General features: G+C 31.3%; 1 protein-coding gene across 1 annotated transcript; it reads left to right on the top strand.

Moving 5' to 3' along the window:
• The first annotated feature begins 46 nt into the window (after positions 1-46).
• On the top strand, positions 47-22,140 carry LOC140041075 (uncharacterized). Its single transcript, XM_072087457.1, has 11 exons — positions 47-123; positions 1,668-2,879; positions 6,957-8,543; positions 12,276-12,779; positions 13,172-13,254; positions 14,940-15,114; positions 15,779-15,884; positions 17,132-17,178; positions 18,069-18,897; positions 19,252-19,467; positions 19,837-22,140. Exons 2-11 carry the CDS (start codon positions 1,679-1,681, stop codon positions 20,015-20,017), a joined length of 4,929 nt encoding a protein of 1,642 aa, XP_071943558.1. The 5' UTR covers positions 47-123; positions 1,668-1,678; the 3' UTR covers positions 20,018-22,140.
• The last annotated feature ends 1,961 nt before the right edge of the window (positions 22,141-24,101 follow it).

The raw sequence follows: 24,101 nt of genomic DNA, 5'->3' as shown, positions 1-24,101 counted from the left end.
ACTTCAAAACAAAAAAAAACAGTCATCGCCGCCACACACAAAAAACCCCACTTTATGATGTGTATCTTATAATGTAGGCCTATTCCTGCTTTATTGTCATTTAATATGTTGAATCATATAATAGTGAGTTGTTTTTATATATTAAATACTATAAAGCCAGCCCAGGCCCCTACTACGTACTAGGTAGGCCTAGTAAGTACAGCTGAGTTACGTAGCCCATCCCCCCACAGACAGTCTGAGTCAGCGATAGCTAGGCCTAGGCCCTTGTTAGGATAGTAGAAAGACTGTTCTACTTGGTTGAAGGAAGTAGGCCTACCCCGGCTGGGCGCTGCCCTCTATCGAGCTGCTAGGCTTGGCTCTTATTCCCTTTCCTCGGCCTCTATTTTAGTTAGCCTAGCTAGGCCTCTAGGCTCTGGTCATATACAAAGCCTACTAAAAAACTAGGCTAGACCTACATTCAGTATCATTTTACATACCTGGCAGGTAATACCATGATGGTCCATGATCATGCATGTGTATAGACTATAGTCGAATAAAATGATTATGATGTTATGGAATTTGCAATGATGCATGGTATTTTTTAATGATAAAACATATTTATTGTATATTTATTAAAATTGCGTAAAGACATTTTTGCGCCATGTAAAATTGAATTTACAAGTTGATAAATGTCTGCTATAAAAAGCTAAATCTCTGCAATGAATATTCATAACAGAATGTAATATGTGCATAAATTCACTATTTCTGCACTGAAAAGCTGCGACAGATATTAGAATATGATAATGGGAAGTAATATGCGTTCTTATTGGTTGTCATGTGATTTCCTTGATAATTGAGTCAGGCCACTTAAGCATTAGCAATGAAACCTGTATTTGTAATCGTGCAGGTTTCACAACATACTGTAGTTTTCATTGTACATGCTTTATGATGATTATTTAGGTAAGACTTGTATTTCATTTTTAAGTTCAATTATAATTCATTTTCTATTTTATTACAGTACACATAACATTGTTGTGTGTTTTGTTATTTTAGTATCTAAAACTTTATTTTGCAAATAAAATGCATAGCAAAACATACAGGTATAAAAAATGCATGAGTATTATAAAAATGTCAGACCAGCTGACATACAAATTTGAATCTGTACATAGAAAGACATACAAATTAGGGGAATGAAATTTAAATGCATTAAATTAGTAATAGTTACTTGTTTAGTATTATTATTTTTAGTATAATTATTTAAAAGATAAATCATGGAGTTTATAGCTCCATAGATAAATTAGTTGCTTTTGGTTTTTTTATTATTCAACTGACCAAATTTTGGCAGTGAATTTAATGATATTGTTAATAACATCAATTACATTATAAACCATTCCTAAATTGCACTAGAAACAAGAAGAAAGAAGAAGAGTAGAAAATATGACTGTATTGTTATATTTAAGTTTTGTCTACAAGTCCTATCAAACTTTATCTGACAAAAAAATGTGTGCCCATACAGTATATGGACATGATGATGTCATATTACTTCCATATTTGGGCACATCATGCACTTTTTTTGTTAAACTAGTTTGATAGTGTAGACAGAGCTTAGGAATAAAGTATCATTCAAACTAATTTGGGCATACTGTACAAGGTGATTATTTTAACAAATTGATTTTTTCACCTTTCAGTTGAGTTTTAGATGTTGGCAGTCACAATGCCACAGGGAGGTCTGGTGTGGCCTTTCCAGTGGTCATCGCTGATGACCAACAAGACATCACCAGTTGCTATGGATCTCACAAGTGGATCATCGGTGGATAATGAGAATGCAACATTGTCCCAACTGCTAGAAGCCGCCTTCCCAGAGGACGAATCAACCACCATGGCACCTCTGAGTGGAATCAGTAACACTGACACATTTATATCTCCTCCAATATTGAATATGGAAATGAACAATGACCTCTTGGATCTTACAAAACCACTAGAATGTCTGCAGCATGGCATCTCTAGTATGAGTCTTGATAGTCTTAATAATGAACACTTTGTTGATGCCGTGGAAGTAGTGCAGACAGAACCAGATGATTCTCCTATAAGTCGATTATCAGGACTTAACTCTTGTCCAGATACTGATGTTGAGAGTGTTGAAGAAAGTAAGAAGGAGATATCAAAAAATGAAGACGTTCTTGATAAGAACTCTGAAGAAAAAAGACAATTGATGTCAGATAGTATGCAAGAGACAACAGAATCTGATTCTGTCAAGGTGTCTGCCGTCTCTCAAAGTCCAGAAAGTTATTCAACGCTGTACAAAGCTTTTAAGATCGCCCAAGAAGAACCAATTGACACAGACGTCGGTAATAAACCTAGAGAATCTATGCTTGACATGTTGAACAGAACCTCACCTAAACTCCAAAGAGTTGCTTTACGGAAAGCAAACATTTCTCCAGATAAACATCAAACTAATGCAACAAATGAAAAAACTATCTTGACTACACTTTCAAAACATTCACCGTTGACAAATTCTTCTATAAAGTTAACTTGGAAAAAGTTTGGAACAGAAAACTATGATTCTGTCACAACTTTTGCTGATATTTTACAAAAAAAGGCCACCCCAAGTCCTAAAAATGAAAACTTTTTTAATATTCAAGAAACAAATGATATTATAGGTACACACTGGACAGAGTTGATGCAGAAGAAGAGTTTTTCTGAAATGGAGAACGGAATTGTTCAACGACGAGTACGAAAAACAAATCATATTTCTAGGCCTAAATCCTTGCCTATTCAACTACGACATATTCGTAGGCCGGCCTCCCGACCCCTTAAGACCCCAGAAGATAAAAAGAGCAAAACATTTGATGATTTCCAGTTTCAGAATAACCTTAACACCCTAGAAGAAGGACATTCAAGTAAGTTATAATCATTTTCAAGGTAAAAATTATTATTAAACAGCTATGTTCATGAAATTAATTTTGCACATTCATTCGATATAATGAGCCAATAGATTATTTCCTATTTTGTCTGCTTTCTTTTTCTTTTTGGCTTTTTGTATATATATTTATATTGTATCTGTGCTGTGTTCGTATGTGTGAGTATATCAAGAATTTTGATACAAATAAATGTTACAATTTTAACTGTATAAATGTTATTATAAACACAGACATGCATCAGAAAAATATAATAATCCTCCATATTTTGTTCAATAATTCTTTTATTTTTCAACAGTTGTAATGAAATTAAAGCCAGCATCAGTTATTGATTTTTACCACATTTCCTGCCAAAATAGAAATCAGTTCAAATGTGTTTGTTCATGAACTGTAAAATAATTTCACTTGGCTTAATGCTATCAGAAATCCCATTCAAAAGTCAATTTTTCTATTGTTGTGTCGATAAATTTGACTTTAATAAAATTCATGTTCATAGAAATGCAACAATGAAAAGATGTCAATGTTTAACTTTTATAGATACATGCATACACTGATCAAGAACATGTGGTCTGATAAAGTACTTACATTTTACAAACACTAATTTGATATGCTAATTATGTCATTTTTAATTTAATATCTTCCTTTTTAGAAGAGCATCATTTATAAATTCATTTCCAACTTTAAATGCAATTCTTTGCTTCGTTATGTCAATTTCCCTTTACCAATCAATCAGCTAACTGCAATATGACTGATACTGAGAAATGAAGCCGTTTTTCTACCGAGCGTGTCATTGCAAAACACTAGAGAAGTGATCAACTGTAAAAATAATAATACTGTTTGGGTGAAAACCGTACTTCATTTATTCACATGGTTTAAAAATCTTGCCATTTTTAATAGAAAATGCTTATATTTTTCAAACTGAATAAAATGGCTTTCTTTAATTTAATACAAATGTTGTTTTAGAATTAACTTTTAAAAACATGAGGTCTAAAATGTTATTGGCCATCTATTATTACTTTAATAAATACCATTGAAAGCTCTGTCCACATTATCAAACTAGTTTGAAAAAAAAAAATAAAAAAAGTGTGATGTACCTAAATATGGTAGTGATACTGTCAATCGCAGCATGGTCTCTGGAATTGTTAATAAGGACAATTTTGTTTGTGATGTAATGCCTTTAATGTTTTATTTTGATTATGGTGATTTAATGTTTTAAACAATTTGATTGTTTACACAAATTGTGAGTACAATTACTGAAACAATAATGCTTACTAATACTAGTCATTTCCTCACACTGTAGACATCTGTGCATTGTTTTAAACAACTCCAATCATTAAATAGAATTTTCATTAATTTGATTACAATACCCTTGACTTAGTTTTAAGTTAAAGTAAGTACATACATTGAGGTTCACAAGTTTCTGTGTTACTTTGTATAGTGGTTACACTAGATTGGATTCAGTATATTCATAAGTACCGTTGTCATAGCATGATTAATGTTTAGGAATTTTAAAAAGATAGTTGAAGTGGTAACTGGTTTGTTACTACACACACCAATCCATTTTTCGCGCCACACCTTTAGACAGTTCTATTTCTTAAATTATTGAGAAACAAACAATGAAGGAAACTATCAGGAAAGTAAAACGACCCGTAGGAAGACCAAGAAATAACTGGATGAACCAAATAAAGAAAGACTTACAAGGACATGTAGACACTAACACAATAACAAACCATCCTGCCATAAACAGAAAAAAATGGAAACAAATTGTGGAAAGCGTAATGTCGGAAGACGGAAAATGTTAACAACAACGTTAAATTATTAAGTAGAATATAATTTAATAAAGCATAATCCAAGGAATAATGTCGCCAGTGTTATTGCTACATATTTCTGATATTGTGTAGCAAAAAATACAATACAAAACTATGTTTCTCGACTAAAAAATCAGTTTGATTAATAGCAATATTGCTAAAGAAAATGTTAAGAGGTTTCACAACATTATGCATTATATAAATTCAGGATATTATTATAATATAATGAAGAAAGAACAATAATTACAACTGTTACGTCAAAAAGTCGAATTGCGTTTTTTTGTAAAAAATATTTATGTACCAATACATTTTTGTTCAGACAGAAGCACATCCCAACGAACAAATATTTTAAATAATATTTACACAACATCCCATTTAGACCTTTGAACCTACTGTAGTGTAAAAAATATTGTTTAAAAATAATAGTTAATAATTAATTATAAACTTTAATATTTATTTAATATTTTACCAATTTCCAAACTGAGTGTACTTAAATTCCAATTTTTATTAAAGCAACAATTATCATGGTTACTGTTTAATACACAAGAATAATTTTTCAAAAAAGGAGCATTATTTTGGTAGGTAATCATCCTTGTATTTAGTGTCAGCAGAGAGCCTCTTCAGAGCTGACAATGTTGATCTTGGTCCATTAAATTCTAGGCATATCAGGACATGTAGTTAAATTACTAAGTACGGTATATTGGGGCCTTCTATTAAATTACTAGGCATATCGGAGCATGTAGTTAAATCGCTGATAAACAACCTTTTCCAAATAGTTAAAGTTAGATGCCTTCCAGGTTTATCAAAGATCAGCTATTTTTACAGCGTACAGTAGTTAGATTTATAGTGTGATTCAGTCCTGCATGTGTATTAGCAATTCAGCCAGTAATAGTGAGCATATATTGATCAGCGTCAGTTGGTTTATGCTAATGCTGTGAGTGCTTAGAATAGAAAATTAATGCATATGGTACAACATATAATAGACTATTTTGGCAGGGCAAATAGTATTATTATAAATGAAACTACTTACTCATGGATATCCAAAACCAGATAAAAATTTTAATCATAAATGCAGTTTACCAAGAAATGATAATAGCTTTGAAAAGGATGTAAAAAATGTCAAGGAAAAAAAAAAGTCCACGATCATGGTTTATTTCATTAGCAACTTTCTATTTAATGTTTTACATAATTCTTCAAAATTATGATTGTCTTGTTTTTCTCAATTTTATGACATTAAATCAACAATTTTAATCTAATAATGAGCAAGATAAAGATCCGAGGTTGGAAATATTATATGATGGGTGAATGAATTCCAAAGACCCAGTATAACCATGCTAAACCATACCAGAGTCATGGCTGACATTATAATGTTTAATTATCTAAATTTTAAGATTAACACGTGTTTAATAAGCACTTGTAAATATTCTAATAGTCATCTTTTTTTTTCCTGATTGGTATTACAAGGCAGTTTTGGATTCAGTTTGTTCCACAGAATAAGATTATATTTTGATATAATCAACATTTTTTTTATTTAGAATTTTTACAAGATGCCATAGAGTAACTTTTCAATTGTTCAAAATATTCTTATTGATATTAAGCCTAACTTTTATTTAAAACACATTTTAGTTTTGAAGATAATTTTTCAGAACGAAAGTATTATTTCTCGTAATTTATGAAATTAAAGTATACTATTTTATTTCTCATCTGTTTTGGAAAATAATCATTTATGGCATTTGAAAACTGACATCAGTATGTATTTTAATGCTGCAATTCCCACATTTTTTATTTTCTATCTAATTCAAAATTTATGCATTAGCAAAAGGACAACATGTAAAGAAATACCGTATATTTTGTGATTTTTAACCAAATGTATAATTTGTGTAAATTTATGTTGATGTTTAGATGTTTTTTCATACAGTAAATAATTGTGTTGAAATGTGTACAGTAGCCATGATGAGACTGTGTTCTTGTTTTCTTATATTTTTTAATTTGCTATTAGTTGTAGTTAGTAGTAATAGTTCATTTTTTGTTGGTTTATATTATTATTGCTAATCATAAATTTCAATTCTTTCTAGACATTTTATAGTTTACTTGCTTTTATCCAAAATGAACTTTTTTTCTCCATCAGATTAATTTCAAATATTATTGGGGAAGGTGCCTTGATTTATTTCATCATTTTTTAAATTTGATCCATCCATTAAACAATAAAGTTTCATTTATACAACTTGTTTTAACACATTTCCATTTGTAGCTTTATCACGGAAAACACAATCGGCGCCAACACCAAAACAAACAAAATGGGAAGTATCTACCCCGATGGACACACGTACATCTCCATCTCCGTCTTCGTCCACTTTGCCATTTTACCTGAAAAGAGATTGTAGGAACGTTTCAGTATTGACCACTAATGTATATCTACAGAATAGCAACATTCCATTAGAGTTACATGACAGGGAAGCACCAGATGGGATCAGTGAGTCGCCAACAATATTGACGTCCAAAAACAAACATTTCATTATCAATGACGACAATTCAGATATTAACGCGAATGTGAACGTTAAAGAAGATATTATTAAGTCACCAATTGATTCCAAAATTGACGAAAATACTGATATTATTGCAGAAAGCGACATTGAAGTTGATTTTGATTCTGATATTTCTGACATTAAGGGTGCAATAGAGCCGATGCCTAACATGAATTACGAGGATTTTAGCCTGGAGTCTGTGTTAAGAGTACCTTTCTGCATGGATGCATCAACACAACAGCAAACATTCACCGAGCTGTATGAATCTTTTTTTGACAGAAATGGAAATTCCCTCGGTAAACATATGCTTAATAAAAACAGTAAAGATGAGATTATTGTAAGGTCGACTTTGGATGATGTGAATGACTTTGGTTTGCAAGATTTGATTAGTCCTGCTAAAACGTGGCCAAATATTTATACATATAACAGAAACATTGACAAATCCGAAAATAGGCAAACAAACTCCTGGAATACCTTTGATTATTTAGATGCAGAGGAGACCTTTCTACCATTAGAACCTCTACCAGATTATGCAGATAGTGAGACTTTTGAACCAGTACAGGTTCTTTCAAGAAGTTCTTCTACGACACTGTCATCTCCATCAGAGTTGAATGCAGAATGTAATGCTGACCATGAAAGCTTTTACCTGTCTCTTCCATCAGGACAAGGAACCCCAACCAAATTATCATACGGCCATTCCAAACGTTTAAATTCAAGAGGTGACACGTCAGAAGACTTATCGGATATTTCGTCATCTGTGTCATCTTTGTCAGAAGGCTGTAAACATTCTTCAAGTGCTTCTAATTCAATAAGGGAAATTCCAGTTGCAACAAAAACCAGCAATTCAATCACAAGTGACATTCAACAAGATTATATTTGCTACAGACCAATGAGAAAGATATCTGAAGCTGGATTTCTTCAACATAATTTACAAGATCCTGTAAAAGACAAAACTTGGTTGAAGAGTTTTACACCGAGTAAATCGATCTCACCAGCTCAGAAATCATCCGTAATCCCTAAATCCGAGACAAGATCAAGTAAAAAAAATCCAAGATTGATTCACGATTTGCTTGAAAAACTGAAAGAGCAAGCACTTGACTTGGAACTGAGACAATTGAAACGAACAACGTCTAAAGTTTCAACATCGGTTCCTGATGTTAAACAAAAGGAAGTAAATGATGTTAACTATCATACAAACAGATCTACAATCTACACGTCTTATAATCATCATCTAGAAGACACTGTTCAGTACATAGAACATCAACCGCTGAAACCTATACATGTCGTAGATGAGGAACATCGTTGGAGAAAAGGTTTGCATTTTTTGTCAAGTCTTTTTTATACAGTTAACTAATATGCATGGTTTTCTTCAGGATTTTTACTGTACATTTTGGTTCTGCATGAATAAGATCATGATAATAATAATAATTGATGGTGGTTTTATTTGGTTTTTGTTTTAACATTCTAAGCATGCTTTCTAATTTTACATTTAGCCATGGTATTTTGTTTGAATGTTATAATGTACTTTAAATCACTGTTGAACATCTGGTCGCCGTATGATATTGCCTGTTAGGTTTGCTACATTCCCAACTGATGTGTTGTCTGTGTTTTATTTTTAATATGAGCAAGGCATGACAGACATTCTAAAACTGTTTGTTGTAGTACACTCGTATAATTATATTTAAAATGTTCATTGTGTCATTTAAATATCTCGAGCTTTCAATTTTTGATGTAATTGTCATTTTTTCTCACATAATTTTCTCACATACACTGTAGGCCTACTAGCATTATGTAGAATAAACAAAAATGGAAATTTATTACCATGAAAAGACTCAATGGATACAATATTAACAGACAATTTTCAATTTATTTATAGATACTATTAATTGTTTACCTTTAATTGATCTATGCGCGCATTGTGTATAGATCATTCTATTGTTTATACATTTATCTATTATTTAATTGTATGCCCGCATCATGTTTTAGGTCTTTCATCTTTAATTAATCCATGCTCTAATATGATAAATCATTCTGTGGGTTTAATCATTCTTTACCTAAAGCCTCCATTCTTCATCACATTTATTACCAACAACAACTGGCCGACAGTTTATTTTTTTTTTAATCCAAATACAATTTAAAATATGACATGTTGTCATTTCTCACCACAATACAGGATGTAACTTTGTGGGTTTTCTGCTTAAACTCATCCTGTGGCTTTGTTAATTATGATGAATTTTAGTTTTTTTAGATTTCAACAAAAAAAATTATCAGGAAAAAAAATATAATTATTATAGTAATTTATATATTGTAATATATATAATTATTTAATTATATAATAATATATATAAACACATTAGGCATAGAACAGTATTAATTCTAAACTGCCTGGTGATATACTGGAATTTAATTAAATAATTTGAAATGATAAGATGGATGAATATGATTTTTTTTTTAAATAATATCTTTAAAAAAAGTGTGAAAACAGAACTTTTATTTTGTAATTCTTACTTATTTCTTTTCTATTTTTTCCATATTTGGATATTTACATACATAATTATCGGTAATTCAAAAACACCAACAAGGTTTGGAATATTTATTATTTCTTTCATTTTGATCACAACCACAATGTTCTGTCTTCAGTTCTAATGTCTGAATTACAATCATTTCAATCAATGCTGATATTTGTTCTGTTCTTATTTGTCGTTCTTGTATGTTATCACCACTGTACACTGGTTAGCGTAGGATGAGCAACGTTTGCGTCATTTTCCTGTTCATTATGAATATTCTCCCTCAGGATTTCAAATACGCTGTTGTGTAATATTATTTTTTGCTAAGAATTAAGGGATCAGGGATGTGCTCGATACAGCTGTCAGTCGTGACATTATAATACTTATGATTAACCTTCATAACATAGTTTTGTTTTCTTCTGCTGCTCTTTAAATATTTAAATAAATATTTAGCATAAAAATTAAGATTTTTTTTATCCCTTCTGGTAATTGTGATTCTCAAGCCAAATTGACCTTTCGGAAATATGTATTTGTTACTTATTTTTGTGGACTGTCATTTATTTTAAATTATAGTAGTGTAGCCATAGTTTCAATCTTTACCTAACATGTTGCTGATCATTCACATATTTCTGTAATAATAATATTCATTTAGGGTCAACAAATTAAATTTCTCTGCACCATTTTGGACACATATAAGGTCAAATATTGTAGTACCCAGTGAGTACCATACAGCCCCTTGATTGGCTAAACATCCAAACCAATTTGGGGGTAACTCGAAATGTCCGATCTGTAGGTAGAGGGTGCTTGTAGAGGCTTTTTAAACCCCAGTAAAATATTACGCCTGCTGGGAATTGACTAATAGTTAATTCTTACATCTGTTGATAATATCAATCGTAGAATACAGACATTTATTACAGTAGTAATGTTAATGCATAGGATGTGAGTAATTCAGGCTGGTTCAGATCTAACTAGGTTAAAATGGGTATTAATGGCTGTATAATATTAATATACAATTGAATATTATTCATGATTACAGATAGACACCGCCTAACTCAAATACGCAAGTATTCTTAGCACTTTGGGCGCTTCAATCTGATACGCTAAGTAAGTTTGTACTGCTTACAGGAGGCGCCTCACTCCAATACGCTAAGTACTCATGCTTACAAGTAGGCACCTCACTCCAATACGCTAAGTACTCATGCTTACAAGTAGGCACCTCATTCTAATATGCTGAAGTACAGTACTTGTACTGTATGTACAGTAGTGCTAACAGATAAAAGCCTCACTCCTATATGCTAAAGGAGCTGTAAGGCTTACAATATAGGCCTATCAGTTCGGTATGCGAGTTGTAGTGTAGAAATGAGCACCGTATTCTTCTCTAAGAAATGTCTTTTTGTGATGAAATAATAGATTGTGTTTTGTATAGTTCTACAATATTACAATATGTTATCTTTTTCCTATATTAAAATTTTTTTTTTCTGGGCCACTCTCTCCCTTCTTATTCTTCTAACTGTACAAATACTGCAGCGTCATATTACAAATATTAAAAACATTAACATGTCTAATTAACATCATCAATGTGCACATTGATTATAATTTTCATTTACATAAGGTCATGATCACCAAAATAATAATTATGATGGTATCTACATCCTGGCATTTTATCAGTAACATCCAAAAACAATTTCCCAAACTCATAATGTTTTGCAAAACCACAACGCCCGTTTTTATTATGATTTTATGATAGGAAAAAAGATACACCAACATTAAACCAAAGGAAATGCTTAATGTTGGGATTTTCTATGTTTAGTGGTTGTTTAATCTTATGCACATACTGTGAACTTTGATACCTTAAGCTCTGTCTACACTATCAAACTAGTTTGACAAAAAAGTGTGATGTGCCTAAATATTGTATTGATATCAAGTCAAGTATCATTTATTATCATTTGTTTTAAGAAAAAACATAGACATCATCATGTCCATATATGGGCACATCACATTTTTTTGTCACATAAAGTTTGATAGTGTAGACAAGTCTTTATACTACATTTATATCTTAATTTGGTTTTAAAATATAATGAATTTAATTATTATTGTTGTTGGCTTGATATTTTATAGGTGTGAATGTTGCCATGTTATACTGCGATGTTATTAAAAATAATCAATTGTGTTAAAGATGCATTGACTCCTTCAATGAAAAAAAAATGAAAATTAATATTTAAAATTGAGAACAAAAATATAAGAATAGAAATAGCAGTATTCACTGGAAGCTATTTCTTGACCAAATTGATTAGATGTGGTTTTTTTTCAAGCTAACTTAATAAGTACTTAATAAGTCAATGCATCTTTAATATTAATCATAATAAATGGATTTGATGTAGTTTGTTGATTGAAAGTATTTCCTTCAATATTTATATATTTTTTTTTTTCATTAGTAATTTGTTTGATCAGCCTGAATGTTTTAAGAACTAATTGCATTCACACATACAGAAATGGATTCTTTTCATAAAGTTGTAACTCTACCTTTTTTTATTATAGTTCAAAAGGATCTACATAAGAAGAAGGAGAGACGGGGATATTATGAGCCAACCTACATGACCCATGGATACCACACGCTACCCGCGGTCCTCAACTGGTACAAGAACCGTCAAGATATATATACTAACCAATCACAAACCAACGTTAAAAAACGATCACCAACCATAAACAGAATGGCAGATTGGAAATCTCCGAAAGGAAAAGAGAAGATAAAGAATATTATAAAAAGAGACGTTGGTAAAGTTGGCACAAGAGAGAAAAATATTGGTAGAAGTGTTGCTGATGACAAAAGAGATATCACTAGAGGGGGTTCAACAAAGAAAAGAGATGATGGCATCACCATGAAAGGTGTTGCAAGAAGTCTGCCATTGGGAGATGCTAGGAATGACGATGGATTTGATGATTGGCAGGATCTTCAGCCACAAGAGCTTCCGCCGCAAGACATTACTGTTTCACCAAGACCCAGAAAACAGCCAATGAACATTGACATGGTGGTTATGAAAGGTAAATGTTTTTCTAAACATCAATTTTAAACAAACTTTATTGTATTCATTTTCAATTCACCTTTATTTACTCATCCTTTATAAATACAGTTTCATAGCATAAATGACGGCAAGGATCCTGCATTGAGAAATTTACACTTCATTGTATTCATTATGTCTATTAAGCTCTGTTTATACTATCAAACTTTATGTGACAACAAAATGTGATATGCCCATAGACATGATGATGTCATATCACTACCATATTTGGGAATATCACTACAATATTTAGGCATATCACACTTTTTTGTCAAACTAGTTTGATAGTGTACACAGAGCTTTGCAACTGCAACTGTATTCAAGATAATCTCACAGTTTTCTCATGTAGCACATTCATCTTCATCACTTTTGTAGGTTTAGTTACAGCTGTTAGCTCTGCTGTGGATCTTATTCTCAATCATTTTTCAAGGACCTCAGAGATGGGACCACAGGATAAGGTAAGGGATATGAGTAATTTACAAGTAATTAATAAATGATACTATAAATTTAACCAGAACAAAAAAAAAACTGTTAACCATCCATTGATAATGCTGAATTAAATAAGATAAAATTAATAGTTAAAGACAAGAAAATATTTGATTGCAGAAAATGTCACCCCAGCCAAGCTACTAACTCTGACCCTCTGGTTCAAACAGTGGCGTAATGGCTATATAAGGCTTTCTGGCTAAACCCGGGAGCCCCAAAGCATAAGCAGTCCAATGCAACTACCCAGTGTTGGAGGGCCTGTTAGAAGTGCTAAACCTGGGGCCTTTGCCCTGTGCGTTATGCCCCTGGGCTCAAGCTTACACTGTATTATATTTCTTGTTCTTCTCTAAGCTTAGTCATATTTCAATAATGAAAGTATTAATTAAAATATTAACATTATATAATATCTAAGGTGTTTATATTACCCAGGTTAGTGTTCACTGACAGTTGAACTTGACAGACAAGGAAACTGGTTGGTTGGATAAAAACTGATGTGACCTTAAATTGACCTTGTTAATTAACATGCATGCTAGATTGGATATAGGGATGTACAGCACAATGATCACACATATTAATAATTATTATTTGATTAGTTCAAGTATGATGTTGATTAATAACAATAAAATGTGTAGGATGTTGTGGTTTTATTTATTCAACTATGTTATGTGTTTAATGAACCTGGCCATTTTTTTAGATGAAATAAGGTTAAAGATGTATTGTCCCCCAAAACATGAAAAATGAAGATTAATTAAATTGTACTTTGAATAGGTTATTTTTGTAGTTTTAATAGAGTAAATCTCTTCCATAGAAAAAAAACCAAAACAGAAATGTTTTCACTTTCAAAAAAACATCAAAAAAATTCACTAAGGCAAATAAAAATCTTTTGCAGCCAAAAAAGCTGGATTGAGAATACATAAAAAATGTCAAAAACAAACAATTTGCCTATGATTCAATTTCCAGGTCCTTGCTAAATTCTCCCTCCATGCATGTTTATTCTCAGTAATCTATTTTTAGGCTGACCTGGCAAAATACTTCAAAGAGTAGTTTGTCATCTATTATACATGGTTTACAGTATCAAGTCCAACTCACCATCAATCAATATTAAGTTTAAGTGACATTACCTAATTGAGGTGCTAAGATAATACAATTACCATTTTAATGTTCTTCCTTGAACCTGATCATGTTCTTTGCAATATTTTGAATGAATAATTTAATTATCAAGTATTTGCTTCATTAATCTATTTTTAACCTGACCTGGGAAAATGATTTTAAGATTTTAGCATCAAGTATGTGTGATTATAAAGTCTAAATTTGCTGTCATTAAAAAATTACTTGATGGGGACTGAGCACGATTAGATTTAAAAAAAGATAAAAACTAGCATTTTATATTGTTCCTTGAACCCCTTTGTTTTTTCTAAATCTAATTCTATCAGAGTTCTTTGTAAAAATTACCTAAAATAGATTTACATCATTTTCTGTTTATAAATAAAAAGCCACAAGTGGTTTTCGCAGGAAAAGAGAATCTCTGTTCAAACCACTGGGTTGCCAAAGACCTCTGTGAAAAAGTGGTCAGGTTGAACCCTGCTCTATCAATCTCATACATACACAAAATAATGTTGTTTTAAAAGAATGCTGATTGATACTGTATCTGTTTCAGACAATCCTAGGGGATACGTTGAGAACTCCAGTGATTGGCCTTCTGGTGTTGGATCATCTCTGTCCTGCCATCGCTAACATCTTAAAGGATGGCATGAAGCCGTACATCAGGAACTACATCATTGGCAGGGCTAAGAATTCTATTTGGCAGGTTGTTGAAGCCACTACTGAACTTGGTAAATTCATTCATATATATAGTCTAGATTCTATTAGTAAAAAGATAAATATTTTGACACACATGGCGTTTCATACGTATATTACTTGGGCTTGTAAAAATTGAAACGCTGGTGGGCTAACAAAAAGGAGACAATAAATACAGACTTGGGGCAAGTCTTATTGACATACTGTATAGTTTTTCATCTATAATGTAGTACTAGTATATTTTTTATGAAAGTGATACATGTTTACCGGAGGATAAGCCTGACACTTTCAACTTTATTTATCAACATATTGTACAGCTGATTACCTATTAATTAGGCCAAATCAAAAGTTGTTTTAGTTTCTCTTCGAAGCTTTGAAATTTACCATACTACTTACTATTAATTATTGTGCCGTATCAAATATGAGGATGATAGTCTAAGTGTCTAGTCACCGTCTACACACCTCAACAATACTTTTTTTTCCTAAATATGGCAATCTTTTTGCGAGGAAAAATTAATAGCTAATAGTAAAGAAGGCTTTAAAATTTGATGTAAAAAAAGATTATCTTGTCTTTTCTATCTGGCCATATGTTGATCCCAATGATGTGACTTTTAAATAGAACAAATGGTTTCTTGATCAACTTTATTCAGAATTGATAATTATAATCATAAAGACAATGCAAATTCTTCCATTTTCTAGGCCCAGGTACCAGATCCTTATATGAACTAGTCTGCCTCATTCAAGAACAGAAGTCTCTGTCAACAGACATGCTCAAGTTTAATGCATTTATATTTGGTCTGCTCAGGTGAGGTATTTCACACACTTTGAACCTTGCACAGGCCTGCCAGCTGTTCTTATTGCCTATAGCAAATTGAATATGTACACATGCATTACACCAATACATATACTATAAATAATCCTATCTAATATCATTATTATATACTGTATCTTATATTCTTTCTGGCTGTTTTACTTTATCATTTTGATTTAGATTTTGTTTTTAATTTATATCTAAATTGAGCATTTTTCAGTGTTTTTTTCGAAGTATACCTTTACACCAAAATACATTTGTATTTACTTTTGAACTATGTTTGCATATTGATACATGAAACCATAACATTCTCAAACCAAACATTAATATAAACACTGATGATTTTATTTCAATTTGGTTTTTATTTTATTTTCAAACATTTATAATTTGTGTATTTATTTATTTTCGTTATTAATCAGTGTCACAACATTATTTCATGGGAGGTAAGTTCTCATTCAAACTAAAATTCACATTCTGCTTGCTACACTTCAATATAAACAGGGTCACAAGCACAATTAATGCAATCACAGAAATACTGAATACACAGCAACCCCTGTCTACACTATCAAACGTTATGTGACAAAAAAATGTGATGTGGCCATATATTGACATGATTATGTCATATCACTACAATATTTAAGCATATCACTACCATATTTAAGCATATCACTACCTAATTTGGGCACATCACACCTTTTTTGTCAAACTAGTAATACTCTATGTAGACTTCTTAGCATACACAACAACTGTCAAAACTATCAGGTCATACTCTATTTAGAGTGACTTCTTAGCATACATAACAAGTACCATGCAATTTTATTCATTTCACGCATCTTCATCAATTTCTAATTATTAATAACCATCACACGGTGTCTGATACATTGAACAAATACAGAAATACTTGATAAACTAACTCGAGTTCAACATTTTGGGTTTTTGGTGAAATTAAAGACATAAAAATAATACATTTTGTGGATAATATTAATGGTTTGGGTGACTTCTACACAAGTACAGTTTCATTTTAGTTGATTAGTAATATTCAGAAATATATATTGTTAGTTAACTCATTTATTATCTTCTCATCTAAAGCTAAATGAAAGTTCTCTTTCCACATAACCTCATCCACTGAACCAACAAAAATACACAAACTTATTAAAACAAATAAAATTGTTATCTTTATTTTTGTATGTTCTGTTTGAATTGGAATATTTGAAAAGTTGTTTCTTTTTTTTATTTTGCAGCACAAAGTGTTTAGAAGTTTGGCTTAACCATATACGGCGGCATCCAGGTACGATGGGAATAGATATACATATAAACCAGAAATTAGAATTTAAAGATGTATTGTCGCCCAAAAACATGAAGAATGAAGATTAATTAAATCAGACTTTGAATAGGTTATTTTGTAGTTTTAATAAAGTTAATCACTTCCGTAGAAAAAAAAGGAGAAAAAAAGTTGTCACTTATAAAATAAATAAATGTTTAAAATCAACCAAAAATCTATTGGCTGGCAGCCAATTTGCTTTAAATTACAATTTTTTCAGGTAGTAACATTTTGTTTAGATATAATTTTTGGTCAAAAAAAATAAAAGTTATTTTTCAGGGGGACAATGCACCTTTAAGCTAAAACTTATACAGTATTTTTCACTGTGGTTTTAGGTACAAAATAGAGATTGTCATTTATTTTCTTTTTAAGTGCATTCACAATATATAACATCTCATTATTATGACTATAATCACTTTAATGTAAATTAATTGATTTCCTGAACATTTTTTATATTAATTAATAGGTAACCTTGAGTAATGAGAAATATGCTTCATTAAGTCATAAATTGTTATTTATATGTATTTATATATGTTATAAATTTTATTTACTTTTAAACTTATAACTGGACCATTTTGGAAAGCAGTACTGCGTTACTGAAAATGCAATCCAGTCAAAATAAAGAATAAATAAATAAATATAATGGTATTTTGTTTTGTGGAACAAAATATAATGTAATAATTATTATTTTCATTATGATAACTTCCTGATATTAATATTTCTGTTTCCAGGCTTTTTTTCTAGACAAATTGTCTTCAAAATGTTTCGGTTTTTTTTTCATTGATTGCACAATAGGCTATTTTACCAATCTAAATACATATGTATTATCAGTATTTTTTTCTTTTATTTATATATAGATATTGTGCGAACTTACTATGAGAAAAATGCGTTTTTATGTCAGTGCTCAACAAGTATGAACCAATTCTTCAATGACTTGATGGTAGCGGTACAACCATTATCGTTACTTCCTTTTAAACTAGCGTTAGACTTTGAATTGAAATACACACAGAGGCAAAGTTACAGAACTAGACAGGAATCGTTCACATCAACAGACTCTCAAGCATTCATGTCTCTTCCCTGGTTAGGCAGACGCAACTCACAAACGAAAACAAACGAAGAGCCTCCTGCTTCGTGGCAGAGTTGGGTTAAACCTTCCAGTATTCTTGGGTCACTTAGGTTATCTAAAGAACAATCCAGTAAAAGTGCTGTTGACCCAACAGAACTGCAAAAACCTGATGCCTCTTGGAGGAGATCAAAAGCACTTTTAAAGACTGCCATTGTCGGTAGAGATAAAGCAAGTTTGAAAAAAAGAAGTGATCAAGTATCGCAAAGTTTAACCCATGCTTCAAGGAAAACTGAAACAGAGGGAGTAACAGCAAAAGATAAAACATTCCAGACACAAGTGAATACTGTAAAGCATGATAGTATACCAAAAACTGAAAGAAACCAAATACAAGAGGGAGTAAGTACACAGGCAGGAAGTAACAGAGGGTGGTCAATAGGTTCGATGACTGGGGCTGTTAGCAAGAAGTTATATGGGGAAGATATGCATAAACAAGATGTAAGGTACCCTGTCGTTGGTGCTGATAAAGACAATTTAGAGGGATTACAAAGAAACAACCAATCAGAATACTCTGCTGATGAGGCTTATGCCTCAACCTCTATGATGAATAATATTGGCACAAAGTGAGTAGTAATAATGCAAGTGTAGTTTAACTACTATTGTTTTAGCCAAAAAAATGTTTGATTCACCTCATTTAAATCAAGTTTTAAGCTCTGTCTACACTATCAAACAAATGTGATGTGAGTGCCCATATATGGACATGATGTCATATCACTATCATATTTAAGCATATCACTACCATATTTGGGCACATCACGCTTTTTTTTGTTTGATAGTGTGGACAGAGCTTTAGTCAACGTTATCATTTGTCCCGTTGTTTGCTGTCTGTATTTACCTGGAGTTTTAACTTGACATGATTTGGTTTCTATAAACGTTTTCTTTACATCCACACAATCTTATTTCTTATTTCTTTATAGTGTCATTAAAGCATTTGATTATATGCTGCTTCCCAAACAAACTCCTAAAGAGTTCCAAATGGTAGATATGAGAAATACCAGACCACAACAAGAGTCAAGGCGGGATGCGATCTCACCAGGTGAAGCAAGGAAAGAATCCATGCTGCCATTTGAACAGACAATGTCCTTGTCAACTGAACCAGAACAACAGTGGACACCAATATCTGATTCTAAACAGTAAGATAGAAATTAGTTTGATATGTTTTGTGAAATAAATGAATTTTTAATGTGGTATTATTAAAATAGATAAAAAGAATGATTTTAAACTGCTATGCCACCTTCTAATTTATGTTAAATTCACACACTTGTAGACATACTTCATAACCAGACACCTTAAGCTCTGTCCACACTATGTGCCCAAATATGGTAGCGATATGACATCATCATGTCCATATAGGGACACATCACATTTTATTGTCACATAAAGTTTGATAGTGTAGACAGAGATTTATACTATACTATACTCAGTAATACAGTACATATGTATTAAAACTGGTTTAGTTTTCTAGAAAAATATTTCTAAATTGTTTTTTTTTTTTCATATAGAACTTCAGTTAAAACAAGGTGCCATAATGTGTCCATGCAACAGGGTTTCTTAAGCTTTTCTAAAGGTGAGGTGCTGCAACTGAAGGAAAGGATTGACAGTGAGCTATTGCTGTGTTGCAGAGGTCAAGAAACAGGGTTAGTCTATCGATCACATGTCAAGGAAACCAAACCAATACTGTAAAAGATTGTAGAACAAATGAATGTGATAAATATTATAATAATATTTTATTTATTATAATGCACTGCGATACAGAGATAAGTCGACATGGAAATGGTTAAATAGGGGCCATGCAAGATTATCTATTCTAATATAGGATTAACTAAGCTACACAATGTGTAAACTTACACTGTCATTTAGGTAAATACAACCATAGGAATACATAACAAGCAATAACCATTACATGTAATATTATTGTCTTCAGAATTTATAGATATAATTGAGAAGAAAAGAATATAGTAATTTACAGAACTATAACATACCAAAATAACTGTTTTCTTTTGTATGATTGTTGTATAAAATATTGATGAAGATTTAGAGAAAATGTTTTTATGAAGTAAGATACTATGGTGCAAGAAAGTGCTTAAAATGTGATGTTTGAAATGCATTCATGCAAGTATAGAGGCATGACATATTTTATTGTCAATTTTTCACACAAAACAAGATGGAGAACAGTAATAATATATATACATTAGATAGTGTGTGTTTTAATGTTAATATTTACTTCATAATATTTAATATTCATTGTAACAGTAAGGTAATGTCTTTAATCTTTACTATACAATTCTAAAGCTCTGTCTACACTATCAAACTTTATGTGACAAAAAAATGTGCCCATATATGGTAATGATAATGTAATATCACTACCATATTTGGGCATATCACACTTTTTTTGGTCAAGCTAATTTGATAGTGTAGACAGAGGTTTATATTTGTCCATAGCATATACGTACGTCTGATTGATTGTTGTCATGTTATTCTAATATCCCTATCAATTAAGTTGGCACCATCTTGTGTTAACATCAATATCAGGCCTTGTCTTTTAAGGCGAGCGAGTGCGAACACTCACTTAACACACTCCTAAACTGCCCTTTAAGGAGTACGATTTACAACACGCCTAATTTGGTATACTTCTACACACCAACATACAAACAGCACACCTACTGTACAGCATTCCTGAATGTATTGGGGAGTCCAATTTGTAGCACACCTATAATTTTCAAAAGACAAGGCCTGCAATATAATCATTTATTATACAATCAAATGACAAGAGGTATTCATAGTTCTATAAAAGTTTCAGAAGAGGTAGCGGCCATTTAGTCTTTCCATACTTCAATAACCATTATATATAAGAATAGTATATTTATGTTTTGAAATATTTTAATGTTTATTTGGATTGTATACTTTCTGATTTTGTTCCTAATGATATAAATTAAAAAATTAATACGAATAATAATTAAATAATACAATTTTTGAAAATTATTAATAAATTACACATTGCTATCATTATAGTATACAGTAGTCCCAGTGACTAAATAATTGGGAACATTTTAAAATTAAATTTGGTAAATAACTTTATACTTTAAATAATTTTTACTTGATAAACAGAGGTGTTATTGATTACAAACTGATAGATATCAAAACAAGGTATAGAACATTCATAAAATGTGTTTTTAAATGTCTAGATGTTTCATCTTCATCCATGTTATTCTTGTGTAAATGTAAAACATACTGAGATGACATCTAAAATATTAATATGTATTACAAACTAATGGAAATTTTTGTTTTAATTTTGTGCATATTTTTATGGAAAATACAATCACAAAATTACCTTTTTGGTAATTTTGAGTATTAATTGCATTATTTTTATTAAGATTTTAAACTTGGTTGGTTTTTTCTTAATCTACTGTATTTCTGTTCTATATATGTTTATTTAGTTATTTATTCTTATTCAACAAGTGTGTGATATTATTATTGTTACAGCATAGTCTGTTTTTTGTCACTATTTGGTGTATGTGCAATATGATATATGGTGAATTTTTAAACTGTGTAATGGAAAATAAAATATTTGAATCTTAAAAGAAGGTGGTGTAAGGTGTTGATTGTTTTCAATATTGTGATAGCTTATGCAAAAGCCACTATCCTCAATCGTAGTGGTAGCAATTAAGATCCAACTAAGTATCCACTTCATAGGGATTTCCCCTGAATAGAGGCGCTCCCTGAATAAGGTTTGGCTGTAGTGTTCCAACATACATTAACTATGTAGATATTGAAATAAAATACTAATGCTCTAAAATTTTAAAGTAAACAGTATGATTTAATTTGCCAAATATGGTTTCAAACAATGTGACATACATATTGATACTGACGTAGTACTGCATTTTGCACAATGTATTAATGTATATCACAACTAATTACATTACCTGTGAAACATATTCATGTTCAGCATCATGCTACACAAACCAGGTTGTAGTACTAATGTACTACTTATTTCATATTTCCATAATAAAATAATCAGATTTTGCACTTGTTAAATTTTATATACAATAGTTTACAAAGTCTGCATAATGTACATGTTACATAATTACATGTACATTAATGTACATGGTTACATATGTACATTAATGTATGTGGTTAAATCATTACATGTACATGGTTACAAATGTACATTAATGTATGTGGTTAAATCATTACATGTACATTAATGGACATGGTTACATATGTACATTAATGTATGTGGTTAAATCATTACATGTACATTAATGGACATGGTTACATATGTACATTAATGTATGTGGTTAAATCATTACATGTACATTAATGGACATGGTTACATATGTACATTAATGTATGTGGTTAAATCATTACATGTACATTAATGGACATGGTTACATATGTACATTAATGTATGTGGTTAAATCATTACATGTACATTAATGTACATGGTTACATATGTACATTAATGTATGTGGTTAAATCATTACATGTATATTAATGTACATGGTTACATCATTATCTTTGGAATAAAACATTGCACTACAATTTATTATCTTGTTCAAATACATTACTAGATAGATTCAGTCTTACTTGTCTAGAACTAGCACATATATATTATAATATAATAACAGAGTAACCACGTCTTTGGATAACAGTATCATCTTCTAATTTAAAATATTATGTATAATAACTTGTTTATCCTAAAGTAAATATTATATATTAAATAATAAGAACCCTACCCAACACTTGGTTGGTCCCAGCCCGTGTCCCTTTATTGGATGTTCTCGTTGGAATACTAATGATATGATTATACTAATAACCTGGTTATAAAACATGTTTGTATTAAATTAAACCCAGTTATACTAATAACCTGGTTATATCAAACCTGTTTATCGTAACAGTAGAACACAACCCCTTCCCCCACCCCTCTTAGTTTCGTCCCAGCCCCTTTATTGTAGGCTCTACTGCATTTGCATAGGAATACTAACAACCTATACTTATACTAATAACCTGGTTATATTCAGGTGTCCCAAGTCTACCGCTACTCGCGGTAGTCTACCGCTTTTAGTACCCATCTACCGCGCTACCGCTATCTCAACGTTTTCTACCGCATTTTGATTTTTTTACCGCATTTTCAAATTTCCCCATATTTTTGACCAAATTGATTTACGGTTACACCCAGGCTCAGCCCAGGTTCAACAATAGTCAATAACCAGACAAAAGTGAGGCAGGATGTTGAAACAATGTCTATTCATGCAGTCTCCGTGGTCTATTATTGTATTTATTATTTGTATGCACTGCCTTTGTTAAACCGTAACAATAATATAACGCCGCGATAAATATAAACATGCACGGTACTACACGCGGGCCGGGACGACATGTAAAAAAAAAAAGCGTGCAACCAACCGTGAATTAATCACGTGGGTAACCGGAATACGTGATTATCAATTTTGGGAGGATCCAAGTTTTAACTAAATAAACGCTTTGATTACACAGTGGTTCAGACACGTTTTTAATAGTTATTACATTTTTAAACACCTTCATAATTAATGGACTCTACCAATGTTGATCCTCTGCATGCAAAGAACAACAGATCGCACATTGCACGAGGTTGTTGAGGCGGTGTTTTATTTGGTTTTTGTAAAGGCATGGATTCGCCAAGCAAGTAGGCCTACGTTTAATAAAAATTTACCTAAGATTGTCGTAAGCTCTTTTGTTAAAACTTGTTATTTATATAGCAATAATCCACCTGTTCCGGCATGCACGCTTG

This window comes from Antedon mediterranea, chromosome 2, assembly GCF_964355755.1.
Source record: "Antedon mediterranea chromosome 2, ecAntMedi1.1, whole genome shotgun sequence".
NCBI classification, from domain to species: Eukaryota; Metazoa; Echinodermata; class Crinoidea; order Comatulida; family Antedonidae; genus Antedon; species Antedon mediterranea.
Note: the sequence above shows the minus strand (reverse complement) of the source record. Positions and strands in the feature narration are given on the sequence as shown.

Coding starts and splice junctions, on each gene's coding strand:
- LOC140041075 (XM_072087457.1), top strand. CDS start 1,679: ATGTTGGCAGTCACAATGCCACAGGGAGGTCTGGTGTGGCCTTTCCAG. Junction 2,880..6,956: donor CCTAGAAGAAGGACATTCAA/GTAAGTTATAAT, acceptor TTCCATTTGTAG/CTTTATCACGGAAAACACAA. Junction 15,885..17,131: donor TTTATATTTGGTCTGCTCAG/GTGAGGTATTTC, acceptor TTTATTTTGCAG/CACAAAGTGTTTAGAAGTTT.